The sequence below is a fragment of the Labrus mixtus genome, chromosome 5 (assembly GCF_963584025.1).
Source record: "Labrus mixtus chromosome 5, fLabMix1.1, whole genome shotgun sequence".
Taxonomy (NCBI): Eukaryota; Metazoa; Chordata; class Actinopteri; order Labriformes; family Labridae; genus Labrus; species Labrus mixtus.
Window position 1 is genome coordinate 25849735 of NC_083616.1, and position 12177 is coordinate 25861911.

At 40.8% G+C, this 12177-nt stretch overlaps 1 protein-coding gene across 4 annotated transcripts in view; it reads right to left on the bottom strand.

The window, feature by feature from the left end:
- Nucleotides 1–12177, bottom strand: part of grid2 (glutamate receptor, ionotropic, delta 2) — a 510900-nt gene that overhangs the window by 14158 nt on the left and 484565 nt on the right. For 3 of the 4 annotated variants that reach the window (XR_009673135.1, XM_061038832.1, XM_061038833.1), the window contains exon 15: nt 1466–1706. Coding sequence is in view for 3 of the 4 variants with exons in the window: in XM_061038832.1 (XP_060894815.1) it covers nt 1466–1706 (241 nt within the window). In the remaining variant the exon portion in view is untranslated. Of the gene's footprint in view, nt 1–1447; nt 1707–12177 lie in introns of all 4 variants that reach the window. The other variant, XM_061038830.1, reaches the window with a different exon arrangement.

A 12177-nucleotide genomic window follows, 5' to 3' on the forward strand; every position in this document is an offset into this window, starting at 1 on the left:
TTGGAAATGTGACTTCATGACTCCTCACAGTGGCACTTAAGACATGAATGAGACTAATGTAAACGGAAGTTAATTGACCAAAGAAAAAGTTGACAGCGGAATCAAAGAAGAAGAATACAAAGGGATAATGTCGGACAGTGGAGAAACTAAATTTAAGACTAAAGAATGATAATAGGTGAAACTGACTCTAAACTGCTCTGAATAAATACATTAACCTGCAGTGTACTATTTTAGGGGATGTTTTATATTCTTGATTTAATCACATATCGGGACGTTTAATTATATGATTACCTTGCAATATATCAGTTAACACAGAATCCCTGTATTGTGATATAATCCTTATTGCAGGTCCAGTGGTGTAGTGGTGGTTGAAGAAGTGTGTATACTCTTCATTTTCCCTACAAATCTTTTTTTAGGCAGAGGATTAACGGCCTCTGTATTAAACAGTGACATGTGAGACTGCTCATACACATTCAGTTAGTACGTAATAGTCAATTAGAGTCAGAGTAGGGAGGGTCGTCCCTTCACCATCCTGATCAGTGCAAACTACTGAATATTGTCAATCAATCAATGGTGTGAATCAGAGGAGATTTAGAAGTGGGTATAACCTGCACTACACCACTGCCACTGTCACAAATCTCGTAGCATAGCGTGAGCTTCCCTGTGATTCCCGCCCATAGTTGACACTGATACATTCACCTAATTTTAAGAAATCACACCATCAAAATAAGAATTAATGAAACATGGTGAGATCACGCAGGACACCAGCACTAGCAGAATACAGTTTGAGTGTATAATGTGAGTTTTTGTGTTACTTAATAAGAAAACATAGATAATGTAACATTTTCTATTGGCAGAACTTTAGATCAGCTAATGACATGAAAGGAAAACAAAATGTACTTTTTTAGATAATAATCCGATAAGCTGATACTTTCATAGCATGTAAAGAATTAGAATGAATACCATGACATGGTGCTGGATGTGACGGTTCAGTTTGACCTTTCTCTTCCTACCGCCATACTCACAGATTTGAATACAGGAAAGATTGCGGTGCCAATGCCTGTTATATCACTGTAGAGCCAATATAGCACCTCTAGGATTCTTTTTGACACAATGTGCAAAGACGTAGTGACTAACGCAGATGCATCCTGTACTTTTTAGGTTGGATAGTATTGCTGATGTTGCTTGTGTGCAAATTAAGTTTAGAGGGAGTGTCATTGTGAGCATGGAAGTTTTTCTGAGGTTTCATATGCTTGCAATGTCAGTCCTTTACAAGTGGTCTTATATCTCTTCTTGTGATGTATCCTGACTGAACTTTTTATGGAGTAACTCTGCACCCTCTTTCTGTTGCCTTGGCTACACCTGAAACCAAAGCCATCATCCATCCTAGAATTATCTTTTTACTCTATATATTATCTTTCTAGGATTTGGACTGTAAACCCTGTACCTCATCCATCCCCCATACCTCCTTGGAGGGGACCCTCGATCCCTTCCGTCTTGTCCACCAGCTTTCCACCATGGCAATGAGGCAGGAGAGCACCACACCGGCTGCAAGGACGCAGAAAACGCCCGCGAAGCTTTGGATGTCAAGGGCGCTGCCACGCTGTCGTGTCTGGACTGAGCTGTAGAGGTCACAGGGGCTGTCCTTGGGCCACCACTTGAGTTTCAGTATGTCCATGTCCCCGTTCTGCTGGAGCTCCAAGATCCTAGGATACAGGCAGGACATAAGCAGAGAACCATTTTAGGACACATGTAAAGAGTTCAATATGGAATCTTTGTTCACAAATCTTTGTTTTGAAGTTTCTGGAAATTGAAAACATACAGAAATAAGCACACATTGATGCACATAGAGCAACAATCCTGGACCATTCTGAAGAGTTAACTATCAAGAATTAGCATTGTTTATGGGAATAATAATTCATATCTGAGTACTTTTATAATGATTACAGAATCAAAACGCTTCAAAAACAACCATGGAACATACGTCTACAAAACCTGAAAGCACTGCAGCTTCTACTGCAGTTGCTGTGTCCCCTCTCTCCCATTTGAGGGCAGTGTTTACCAGTGGAACTCCACCCTGATGCCTGACAACCATATTGGGCTGTCAAACTCATTATGGCTAACATTAATATGTTTTGCAGCATAGAACAAGTATACTGCCACAATGTCATTACGCAGCCTAGCTTTAGTCCCCACGATTGATGGCTTCAGAGGGGATACAGCTCAGAGGTTGATGGGGTCCCTCTGTTAGCCTTCAGCTTATTATTTAACTGGGTCGTTCGTTTTGGTTTGGAGGAGAGCTGCACACACACACACACACACACACAAAAGTAAAAACACACACATAGGCGTACAGAGGCGTCCTGTTAGCATCCAGCCTGATATTTGACAGGCGGTGTGGCATTGTGGAGGAGACAGGGAGGAGGGAAGAAGAGCGACAAAGGGGAAAGAAGTATTATGGGAATGTGTGCATGCTCATGCTGAACCTCCCTTACAGGCGACAAACATATAAACACATATCAATAGATGTAGAAATCCTCCATGGAAGAATGAATCAACCGTATGATTGACAAAAACTTGACTGCATGCATGTCCAAGCAAACATAAACAGGCTCTATACATGTAAACATAGAGACAGATGTTTATAATTATGTGCAGAACTTCCCGAGGGCCAACGCCTCACTGCAATTTCAATGACAGCATGCCGACATGAATGACAGTGCCCATCTCTCATCTTCGTTTTTGCTCATGCGGAATACACAAAATGGACTGAAATCAATCAAGAAATGCAAATGAGCCCGGTAGACGGTTTACATAATTAATTTGATCCACAATAGCCAGGAAAAAAACATGGCTCATTTCAATGTAAATCAGCTCAACAAGCTCGGCGCGTTGCTGTACAACAACATCACTCTCATCGATGGACACTCTCTGAACACTTCGCGGTGGCGGCTGGGGGGACTACACGGTTAGAATGTGTGTTGTGGGTAGGAGGAATGGGACGAAATAAAAAGAGAAGAGAAGAGGGACAGAAAAAATAGAGGGAAAAAAAAATCTAATTTGAACAGCAAATCCACCAACAGTCGTTCTAATAAGACGCCATGTCCACCCACTGCGGGCTTGATTGTGGGATTGTCTGGCTCAGATCAGTGCAGATTATCGCCAAGATTAGAGAAGACTTTGTGCAGAGGATGCACAATATTGACTGAAAACAAATGGAATCGAACTGATTCATAACATTTTCAGGCACTAATGGAGTCGAGGCAGCACTGGCCTAGTTGTCTACCATGGTTATTATTGTTATGACTCCACTGACATGAAGCAGTGTAGAAATCCCTCATCACACAGTGGAGCTGCTGCCTTTGTAGTAGTGCAGTGGGCCCTGCTCCATTTTCTTTCAAACATGTTGCTTTTTGGACTGTGTCATTATACTGTCTAACACTTGTGCCTCTGAAATTGCTTCATGCTTGACCACCCTTAGCACCTTTCCAGAGCGACAGTAGATTGCTGATTGCTGGAGGAGGGATAAAAAAGAAGGTAAAACACTGACCTGTTGTGCACGCAGCACAAAGTCAGAACTTTTACATGATGTTAAAGAAAAAGTTTTATATTTATTGTGCTATTCAGCATGACACTGGACTTTTACAACTTTGAAAAACTGAAATCATACCAACAAAAATGTAGAAAGCATCTACCCGGACTCAGAAAAGTGTAGGTTTGAGGTGCTCTTTGGATAGGGATACAAGCAGTCATAGAACAAAAGTAAACTCCAAGGCACTCTCTCAACATGCCTTTTCCACAACATGGTCATGTGGACCACATGGCCATTGTCAGGATTAGATAACATGACCATGCCGTGAAATCGCACCAAGCTGAATCTGCCAAAAGTTAGACCAACACACGTTGATGATGCAATTTGGGATTGACTTACTCTTACATGTATACTGTACACATGTCAACGGGCCTAACTGTAGACATTCGTCTAGAAAGACGATAAGAAAACAAGACGAAGGTATCAACACGCTTCTTTTTAAGTACAAAATGTACAGCGGTGTAAAGGTGTTCATGTATTCCCCATTTTACATACACTCGCATTCTAATTTGTTCCTTGATTGTTTTTGTTTGTGATGCAATGAGTCAACGTGAAGATGGTCCAATAGCTGAAACATATCGCCTCCTACCACAGCAGAGGCGGACATATTTAATTCAATAAGTCATCTCTCCCCTGGTGCTTGTGTACTGTATAGGCCAATTCATGATATAACTGTAGCTCGACTTCACTGTGCATGCAAACGTACTGACTGTTGGTTAGCAAGGCTTAGAGGAGGGTTTCTGATCTGAACCTGTGTTCAATTAAGATTAAACAGCAGCCTGACTAGTTTGTTCTTCCATGTTAACACTGTCACAGAAAAATTCAAAGCTAAAACAATCTTTTTTTTCTTTCCCCTGAGATTTGCCGTGCGTTTCATACAGTACTGACCTTTTTTCTCTGTCACTTTGACAACAGATGCTTCACACAAACACAAACAAGCCGGCGCAGTCTGGCAGACGGCTTCCGAGAGAGAGAGAGACAGATTACATGAAGGCTAATGAGATGGGTAAAGAGCTACCCCACCCATCAAAGAAGCTACGCTACGTTTTGTCAGAAATTCTTCTGATTTCTTGCTTGGAATTGAGCCAACGTCTAAAGATTTCTTGTCTGACTTGATGTCTTTTCATGTCTATCAGAAAAAGAGGCTTTCTTTATGTCTGGAGTTGCCGTCTGCTCGCGAGTCGACTGTTCTTTACGTGTGTCGCAAATGTCACCTCGTGCCGCTTCTTGTGTGGGCCTTAAGGTAATAAGCAGTGGCATTCTCTTGTTTCATCTACTTTAACACCTGTGAACACAATCACGACGTATGGAAAATGGCTCTGTGACCAAAATTGGACAAAAGACGTTTACTGCTGACCTTTGAGGGGGAGCAAGTAAACAGTGGAAAAGGTAATGAACATTTCTTGTCTTGCAGAGGGGAAACAGCGATGCTACCTGAAAATGATTGTCCGATAGACAAACCAAACTTCATTTCAGCGCAGAGGTTACTCGCTGTGTCTTTATGCGCAAGATCAATGTTCAATTCCATCTTGAAATATGAATTCAAAGACTCACTAAATGCCAGCATTCTCCTCTCCTATTCTAGACAATCACAATGATGCCAGATAAAACAACAAAGAATAGCTAAAAGGCTTACTCTCAAACTTGATCAAAGATCACACAGATCAAAACAACAGAATGAACAAAAAAACATTTCAAAAGCAGACTTTGATCAGAGGAATTAGGCTATGACTAAGCTGTGTGTAACTTTGATGGAGGACGGAGCAGAGCCGATTTGAAATTCAGGACAGAGTGCTTCCTCTCTCTCGCCTCTATTACCACCATGTCTGCCCATGGAGCTCATCATCTATCATTCTGCACTAATTGGCCTATCAGAGTTATGCAAAAGCTGCTTCTCAGTTAGACCCTTGAATCAAACAGTAAAGCTGACAGGCACTCACAAGAACACACACACACACACACACACACACACACACACACACACACACACACACACACACACACACACACACACACACACACACACACACACACACACACACACACACACACACACACACACACACACACACACACACACACACACAATAGCTGCATTTATATTGACTTTACATTCATCTTTACAAGCCTCTCATTGAGGTTAAGCTGCTTTAATCCAGCCGACAAATAAGGCAAAAGAAAAACTCTGATTGGTCTATAAAAGAGGAACTGTTTCAGTAAAAGAGGACAGAAATGATGGTCAGGCTGGGAAAACTATCTGATGATAGCTGACATGTTTTTTTTTTTTTTTTTCAAACATTAACTTAGGATAGAAGCCGGCTGAGTTTGGACAGATGGTGCAAATCAAACGTGAAGAAGAAGATGTTTATGTGCTACACAACAGGGCCCTTTGAAATATGACAGCAATCTACATATGTCTACCTCATTAAAGTTACATCAGCTTGTCTGAGTGCTTCTTGTTTTAGAGATTTAATGTATCAGTTGAGAGAGCTTGATCACCGTGTCCCAGAAGGAGTTCATACATGTGAAATAAGCTGTGAACAAACCTTGAGGAGATATGTGTTAAACAGTGGAAGTTAAAAGGCAAGGAAAACATCCTGAGGCTATCATATTTAAACCACTGACTGTATATAAAGACAAACAAGGCGTCTCCACCTTCACCTCTTGTACAAAAGAAAAGCCAGGGTCTACTCAATAGGGATTGGTCGGGGTGGAGTAGTGGTTTAAATGTCCCGCCCCTTCCTCTCACACAAACAGACATAGACCTTACCAATAAACAGCACAATGCAGAAAAGTGGACCCTTCATGCACGAGAAGTAAAGTCCTCTTCTCTTAAATTACACCACAATTAAAAAGCATGGTTTGCTCTGAAAAAATGACAAACTGGCACAATGAGCGCTAAGAATAGCTAATTAAAGCTTGTGTGTTGGTGTGTGTGTCTCAGATTCCACGTCCTCATGAAGGATCCACTATACGTTACTTTGAGTTTGATGGAGTTCTTGAAAAAACTTTTTTAGCTTTAATTTCAATCAGAATATGTAGAAATCAAACTGAGACTGTGTACTCTTAGATGTGTTACTTTTTCTCTTTTTTTTTTTTGCTTCCTTCAGGGGCTGTTAGTGTTTTTTGCTCAAGGCTTCATCAGTCAGCACACTGCCGCCTGAGGTATCAGAAAATAGATCACTTTAATCACTAGAAATAGCCTCCGACATACATCACAGCAGTCTGAGGAGGGGGTGCGGTGCATGCATTAGTCTCATGTCCTGCTTTTCATTATACAGAGGTTTCTTTATTCATGTCAACTGAATTATATAATGCAATTAAATGCTATCATTGTTGACTAAAAAGTGCAGAACATGTGAGGGTTTTAGTGTCAGTGTCAGAATAGAATAGAATAGAATTACTTTATTGATCCCAAACTGGGAAATTGTGGCGTTACAGCAGCAGGTTATCCAAACACACAATATGAGCAAAAAACACAATGTTAGCAAATCTAAACACAATATAATATTAAATACAAAGTAAATAAGCACTAAAAATATCAAAACTAAGAATGAGAATATATACAACCAGGATTTAACTACAGCTACATGCATGAGTGGAGTGAAGTGTGGGTGATAGGTGAGATGTAATTACATGTGGCATGACAAGTAGGACAATATGTGTCAAATCTGATCACACAGCTTTAAAGAGGGTGTATAATGCTGTTCCATATTTTCTGACAGATACATATTGCAATGCTGGATATTAATATTTAACATGGGCAATGTTTCAAATCGGTAGGTAAGCATATGTCAGAGAAATCCAGAGCTCCATCTGCAGGATGCCCTGAACACCAGGTTTCACTTTTTTCAACCTTGGAGATTTTGTGACATCACAAAGTCACAGAACTCCTTATATGGTCATGTTTCTATAACACTAGGCTCTGCCTCTGGCTTGTTATGTCAGAAAGAGGCTGAACTGAGAGTACAGGCACCAGGAAGAGATACATAAGGAGTTATTTGAAGTGTAAATTATGCAAATCTACTATCGAGTGAGAATATAAAACTTAAAATGGACATAATATGGACTTTTCCTTCCAGCTTTCTTGTAAAATGTCTGTATTCATTCTGGATTAGCTGATGTGTGAGTTTTTCTGCTTTAAACTCTTTACTGTCGCTTCAGTTGTCTGTGTTATGTTTTGTGGAAACATGTTTATGTTCTCATTGTAGATGGAAACATGGACGTAGTCTCAGTGACATCAGTCATTGTTTTCTGAAGTGTCGTTATGAAGCTCTACCATGGCCGCCACCATATTGGAATCTACCTCACTTACGATCAACCAAGAAATAAATAGGCAAAGAGGTGGAGCTGAGGCGGGACTTAAGCCTTACATCAGCCAAACAGCTACAACACGTCCCCCCTGTCAGTCAACTCAGCTACGCCCCAGATTGTACATTATGATGCAAAACTCTTCGTCTTGATATCATCAAAATGGATTAATTTAAAAAACATACATTATCATCATCATCATCATCTTTGTTGACAAACTCGGGAGTCCATTAGAAAATAGGATAAAATCAAACAAGATAAATAAACAAACAGATAAAACACCACAAAAAGAACAGTTTTTAACCATTAAAGGAATGAACTAGAGAACCATTTGTTTTGTACCAGACTGCAAACCTGTTTATTTCTGCTGTAAACATTAGCATTTCAATATGGGGCTAAAGGGTTTCCTTGGCTTTTGTAGCCAGCTTCAAGTGGACACTGGAGGCACTGTAAGTTTTTAAACGCCTTTATTTTTCAACACCAGAGGTTGCTGCTCAACGTCGCAATGATATAAGCCCAGATATAAACATCATCAGTCATGATATAAACATGACTAGAGAAGACTCCTCCTCCTCCTTCTGCATGCTGTTCCTCAACATAATGTCCTGCAATTCCCAGAAATTGTCAGGAGTCAGTTTGTGTTTGTAACAGTGTATTACTGTTTTATATAATAAGCACATCTTCCTGCATCTGTGAGTATGTTTATGAAGCAGCTGGTGTGCTGCTACATGCATTATCACTGTGTGTCTGTCATGAGTTATCACCTCGCTTTAAGATCGTTGACTCTGACTGGGGAGATCTATAATGACACTAACACTCCCACTGGCTGTTAAAGCGAATGGTAAGGGGGTAACTGGTGTGTGGCGCAGTGAGTGTGGGTGTCCATGTGTGTGTGTGTGTGTGTGTGTGTGTGTGTGTGTGTGTGTGTGTGTGTGTGTGTGTGTGCAGTCTGTCTCTGCCTCTCTGTTCTCTCTGCAGTGGCCGTTACTGAGCGGACTAAGTGTTACCATGGCAACTATATGGTAGCAGCCTTGATGGTGGGATGATCACACACTATTAGTTGACTTAAGCCTGAAAAAAAGGACAGCACAGTGAAAGAAAGAAAGAAAGAAAGAAAGAAAGAAGGAAAGAAAGAAAGAAAGAAAGAAAGAAAGAAAGAAAGAAGGAAAGAAAGAAAGAAAGAAAGAAAGAAAGAAAGAAAGAAGGAAAGACAGGGAAAATGTGACAGATGAGTGATTGATGCTTAATCTATTATAAGAAAAAACCCATTCAAGTTAAAACATATTACTGATATCACAGAGGGAGAGAGAGAGAGAGAGAGAGAGAGAGAGAGAGAGAGAGAGAGAGAGTCACATGTTTATGAGCGAAATATGCAGTGTGGACTAAGGTTGTGAAACTTTGTGATCAATTGAAACTGTTTGATGCCACATACTTGAAAATGATACAGTTTATTTCATTTAAATGGTAAGTAGTTGAGGAAAAGCACTGAAGCCCCAAAAAGGGGAATGTTTTATGCAACGCCAATTGTTGCCCTCTGGAAGGCAATTCAGGGCAATTAAAGAGCAGAAAAAAAAGGCTGAAAGAAAATTTCTATGCCAAAGCTGAAATGAGCAGGAGCACTTGATGACCTGCACTGTACAAAATGATGACACTGTGCATTTACACCATCCAGCAGCGAATGTGCAATACATGGTGAGTGTGCAATATTAAGGAGTGTGCAGTTTGTGGTTTAGTATAGCTATTTATCTATCTTAATTTTTGATACCATCTGCACCAGTAAGGACGCTTGTGCACTGAATGCAGCCTCTTGTGGTCATGAAAAGGGAAAACATATTTTTGAATATCTCTTTAGTACTTTTAATCTTCCGCCCAAACAAAGAACCATGCATCATGTTTAAATATGAAATACACGGACTCCCTGCATGTGCCTTGTATAGCCCCAAAAAATCTGGCTTTTAGGAGTTCATTTGACTTCATCTGACAGGAACATCTATTTGTAACAGGTTTAATGAGCAGCCCCTAATGTTATAAATGATATCCCTACTGGAGTGAAAATGGGCTGTTAAGAGATTTCACACTGTGCTGCTGCTGCACCGCCGCCGCTGTATGGGGACCGTTTCTAACTCAAATAGATGGCGGGGCTGTTCTTAACTGAGACTGCAGGCTCCAAAGTGAGTTTTGAGAGCGTGTTATCTCAGCACCTGGCAAACTGATCAGTGAGTCATTGGTATTGATCAGCTCGCCTATCAACCCCCTTCTAGATATATTATGGCTATTTTCTGCTATATGAGACTATAAAAACCTCACTCAGTGCGCCTTTAAATGCTCTGTAACCTCATATATTGTGTTGATTCTGCAGTCTTCTCCATGCACATCTATAAGGCCCCTATAAAGTCAGGTTATGTCCCACTCGGCTTCTGTTTTACTGCAGTTGAAGCCAATTAAAATGCATGAGGGGTGCGGGTTAGATGATCAAGCACAATTCGAAACAGTTCAGAAGTGACTTGATAAACCTTTAAACTTTTTCTGTGAGAGGTGTTCAGGGACAGTGGGTCATCAAGGTGCTCACTGCTGTCTGAGGAAGAGAGTGTGTTAGTGTGCAGAATATGTCTATGCTCTTTTATACGATTATTCTTCTCCCCCTCACCTCTGACTCACACACATTTTTAGGTTGGAAACAGTGAAAAGTGGAAGTCGCAGTGAGGTGAGAGGTGGAGAAGGAACATGAAGACCAAAGAAATGTGAGAGGGGTTGAGCATAAGGGGAAATGAAAAAAGTAGAGTGAGAAAATCAGGATGGTCTGGATGGATGGATGACTGACAGGGGAATCATAAAACAGAGGAAAGAAGATCTAAGGTCAGAACGCAGGAGAGATGCAGAGATGTAGGTAGGAGACAAGAGAGGAGAAAAGAGAAAACAAGATGAGATGAGTAAACAGAAGAGGAATGTCAAATGAAATGAGCTGAGAGGGGAGAAGATGAGAGAGGAGATGAGAGACAGAGGTGTTCCGCTATAATGAGTTTGTTGCTCTGAGACGACTGTTGGCTGTCAGCTCCTTAAATGAGAAGAACACTGGGTTGACAGCTCAGTTACTAACTTTACACAAAGCATGCAACATCAGCGGTCTCCGGCTGTCTCAGCGGTGTTAGCTTCACTGGAAAACATGATGGAGAATAATGTTCTATCAAGAAACCATTACAACAACAAAAAAGAAAGGATGTGAGAGAAGTTTCTCTGTGGTTTTCGTGACTGGAGGGTCACAATAGTTTAAAATGTTGCTGTGAGAAAACAAGCAGGTCGTAGAAAATGTATTGATTTATCCTCAATAATTTGTGCACAGGAGCATTTACAATGAGGCAGACATTTTTCAAGGTGAAACGGTAGGGCTGCAGGTGTTACAGTAACCTGCAGATTCCACAGCATCATTTTGCACAGTGAGTAAAATCATGGGTTATACGATGGGTCGCCTGTATATTTTGCTTAACTCTGTGTTAAGGTTCCTGTCTTCTACCTGTGTGCTCTGTTCAGCCTGACAAATTCTTGCTGTGGGCTCCGTTGAAAGGTAGACTTGCTGCTTATTTGGAGCAGAGTGGAGTGGCGGAATGGAGTGGCCCTCCTGGCACTGGCCAGAGGCGGACAGCAGCACGTGCAGTGGACACACACGCTTTGACTAGAGAAGGCGCAATCAGCCTGTGTGGCACGGAAGGAAGGCAGCACACAGGGATCCTGTGGATCGACATTTCTTTGCCTTCTTTTGTCTTTCTTTTCTTTCCTGAGGAAATTCAGACTTGATGCTACAGTAAGACTCGGCAATTAATTGAGTTTAAATTGATTTCAATTACAATTTTGTCTTCCCACAATCATAGAAACAAGATAATCGAGCGATCAAACGATCACTGTGTTGCATGCTGTGTTGCATTGGAAAAGTAAATACTTTAAACGGTTCTGTACAATTTACAGTAAACATAGTATGTTCTTATGGTGATTGGTTTGTAATTTAATAAAGAACAATAACCTTAAATGTTTCTGTCCCTATCAGTCATCAGGGAGGTCCACCTTAAGGTCATAAGCTGAGCTAAAGCACTTCAGTTCCCACAGCGACAGAAGTATCCTTCCATATTCACAACAAGCTAAAAGTCTGCTAGTGCTGATTTTTAGATGATATGGAATCAATAGAACATCGTATTTGAAGCATATCATCCTGTTACATTTTGCTATATGACCTGCAGTGAGGAACAAGCAAAAACCTGTCAAAAAAAATATCTCAAATAGGA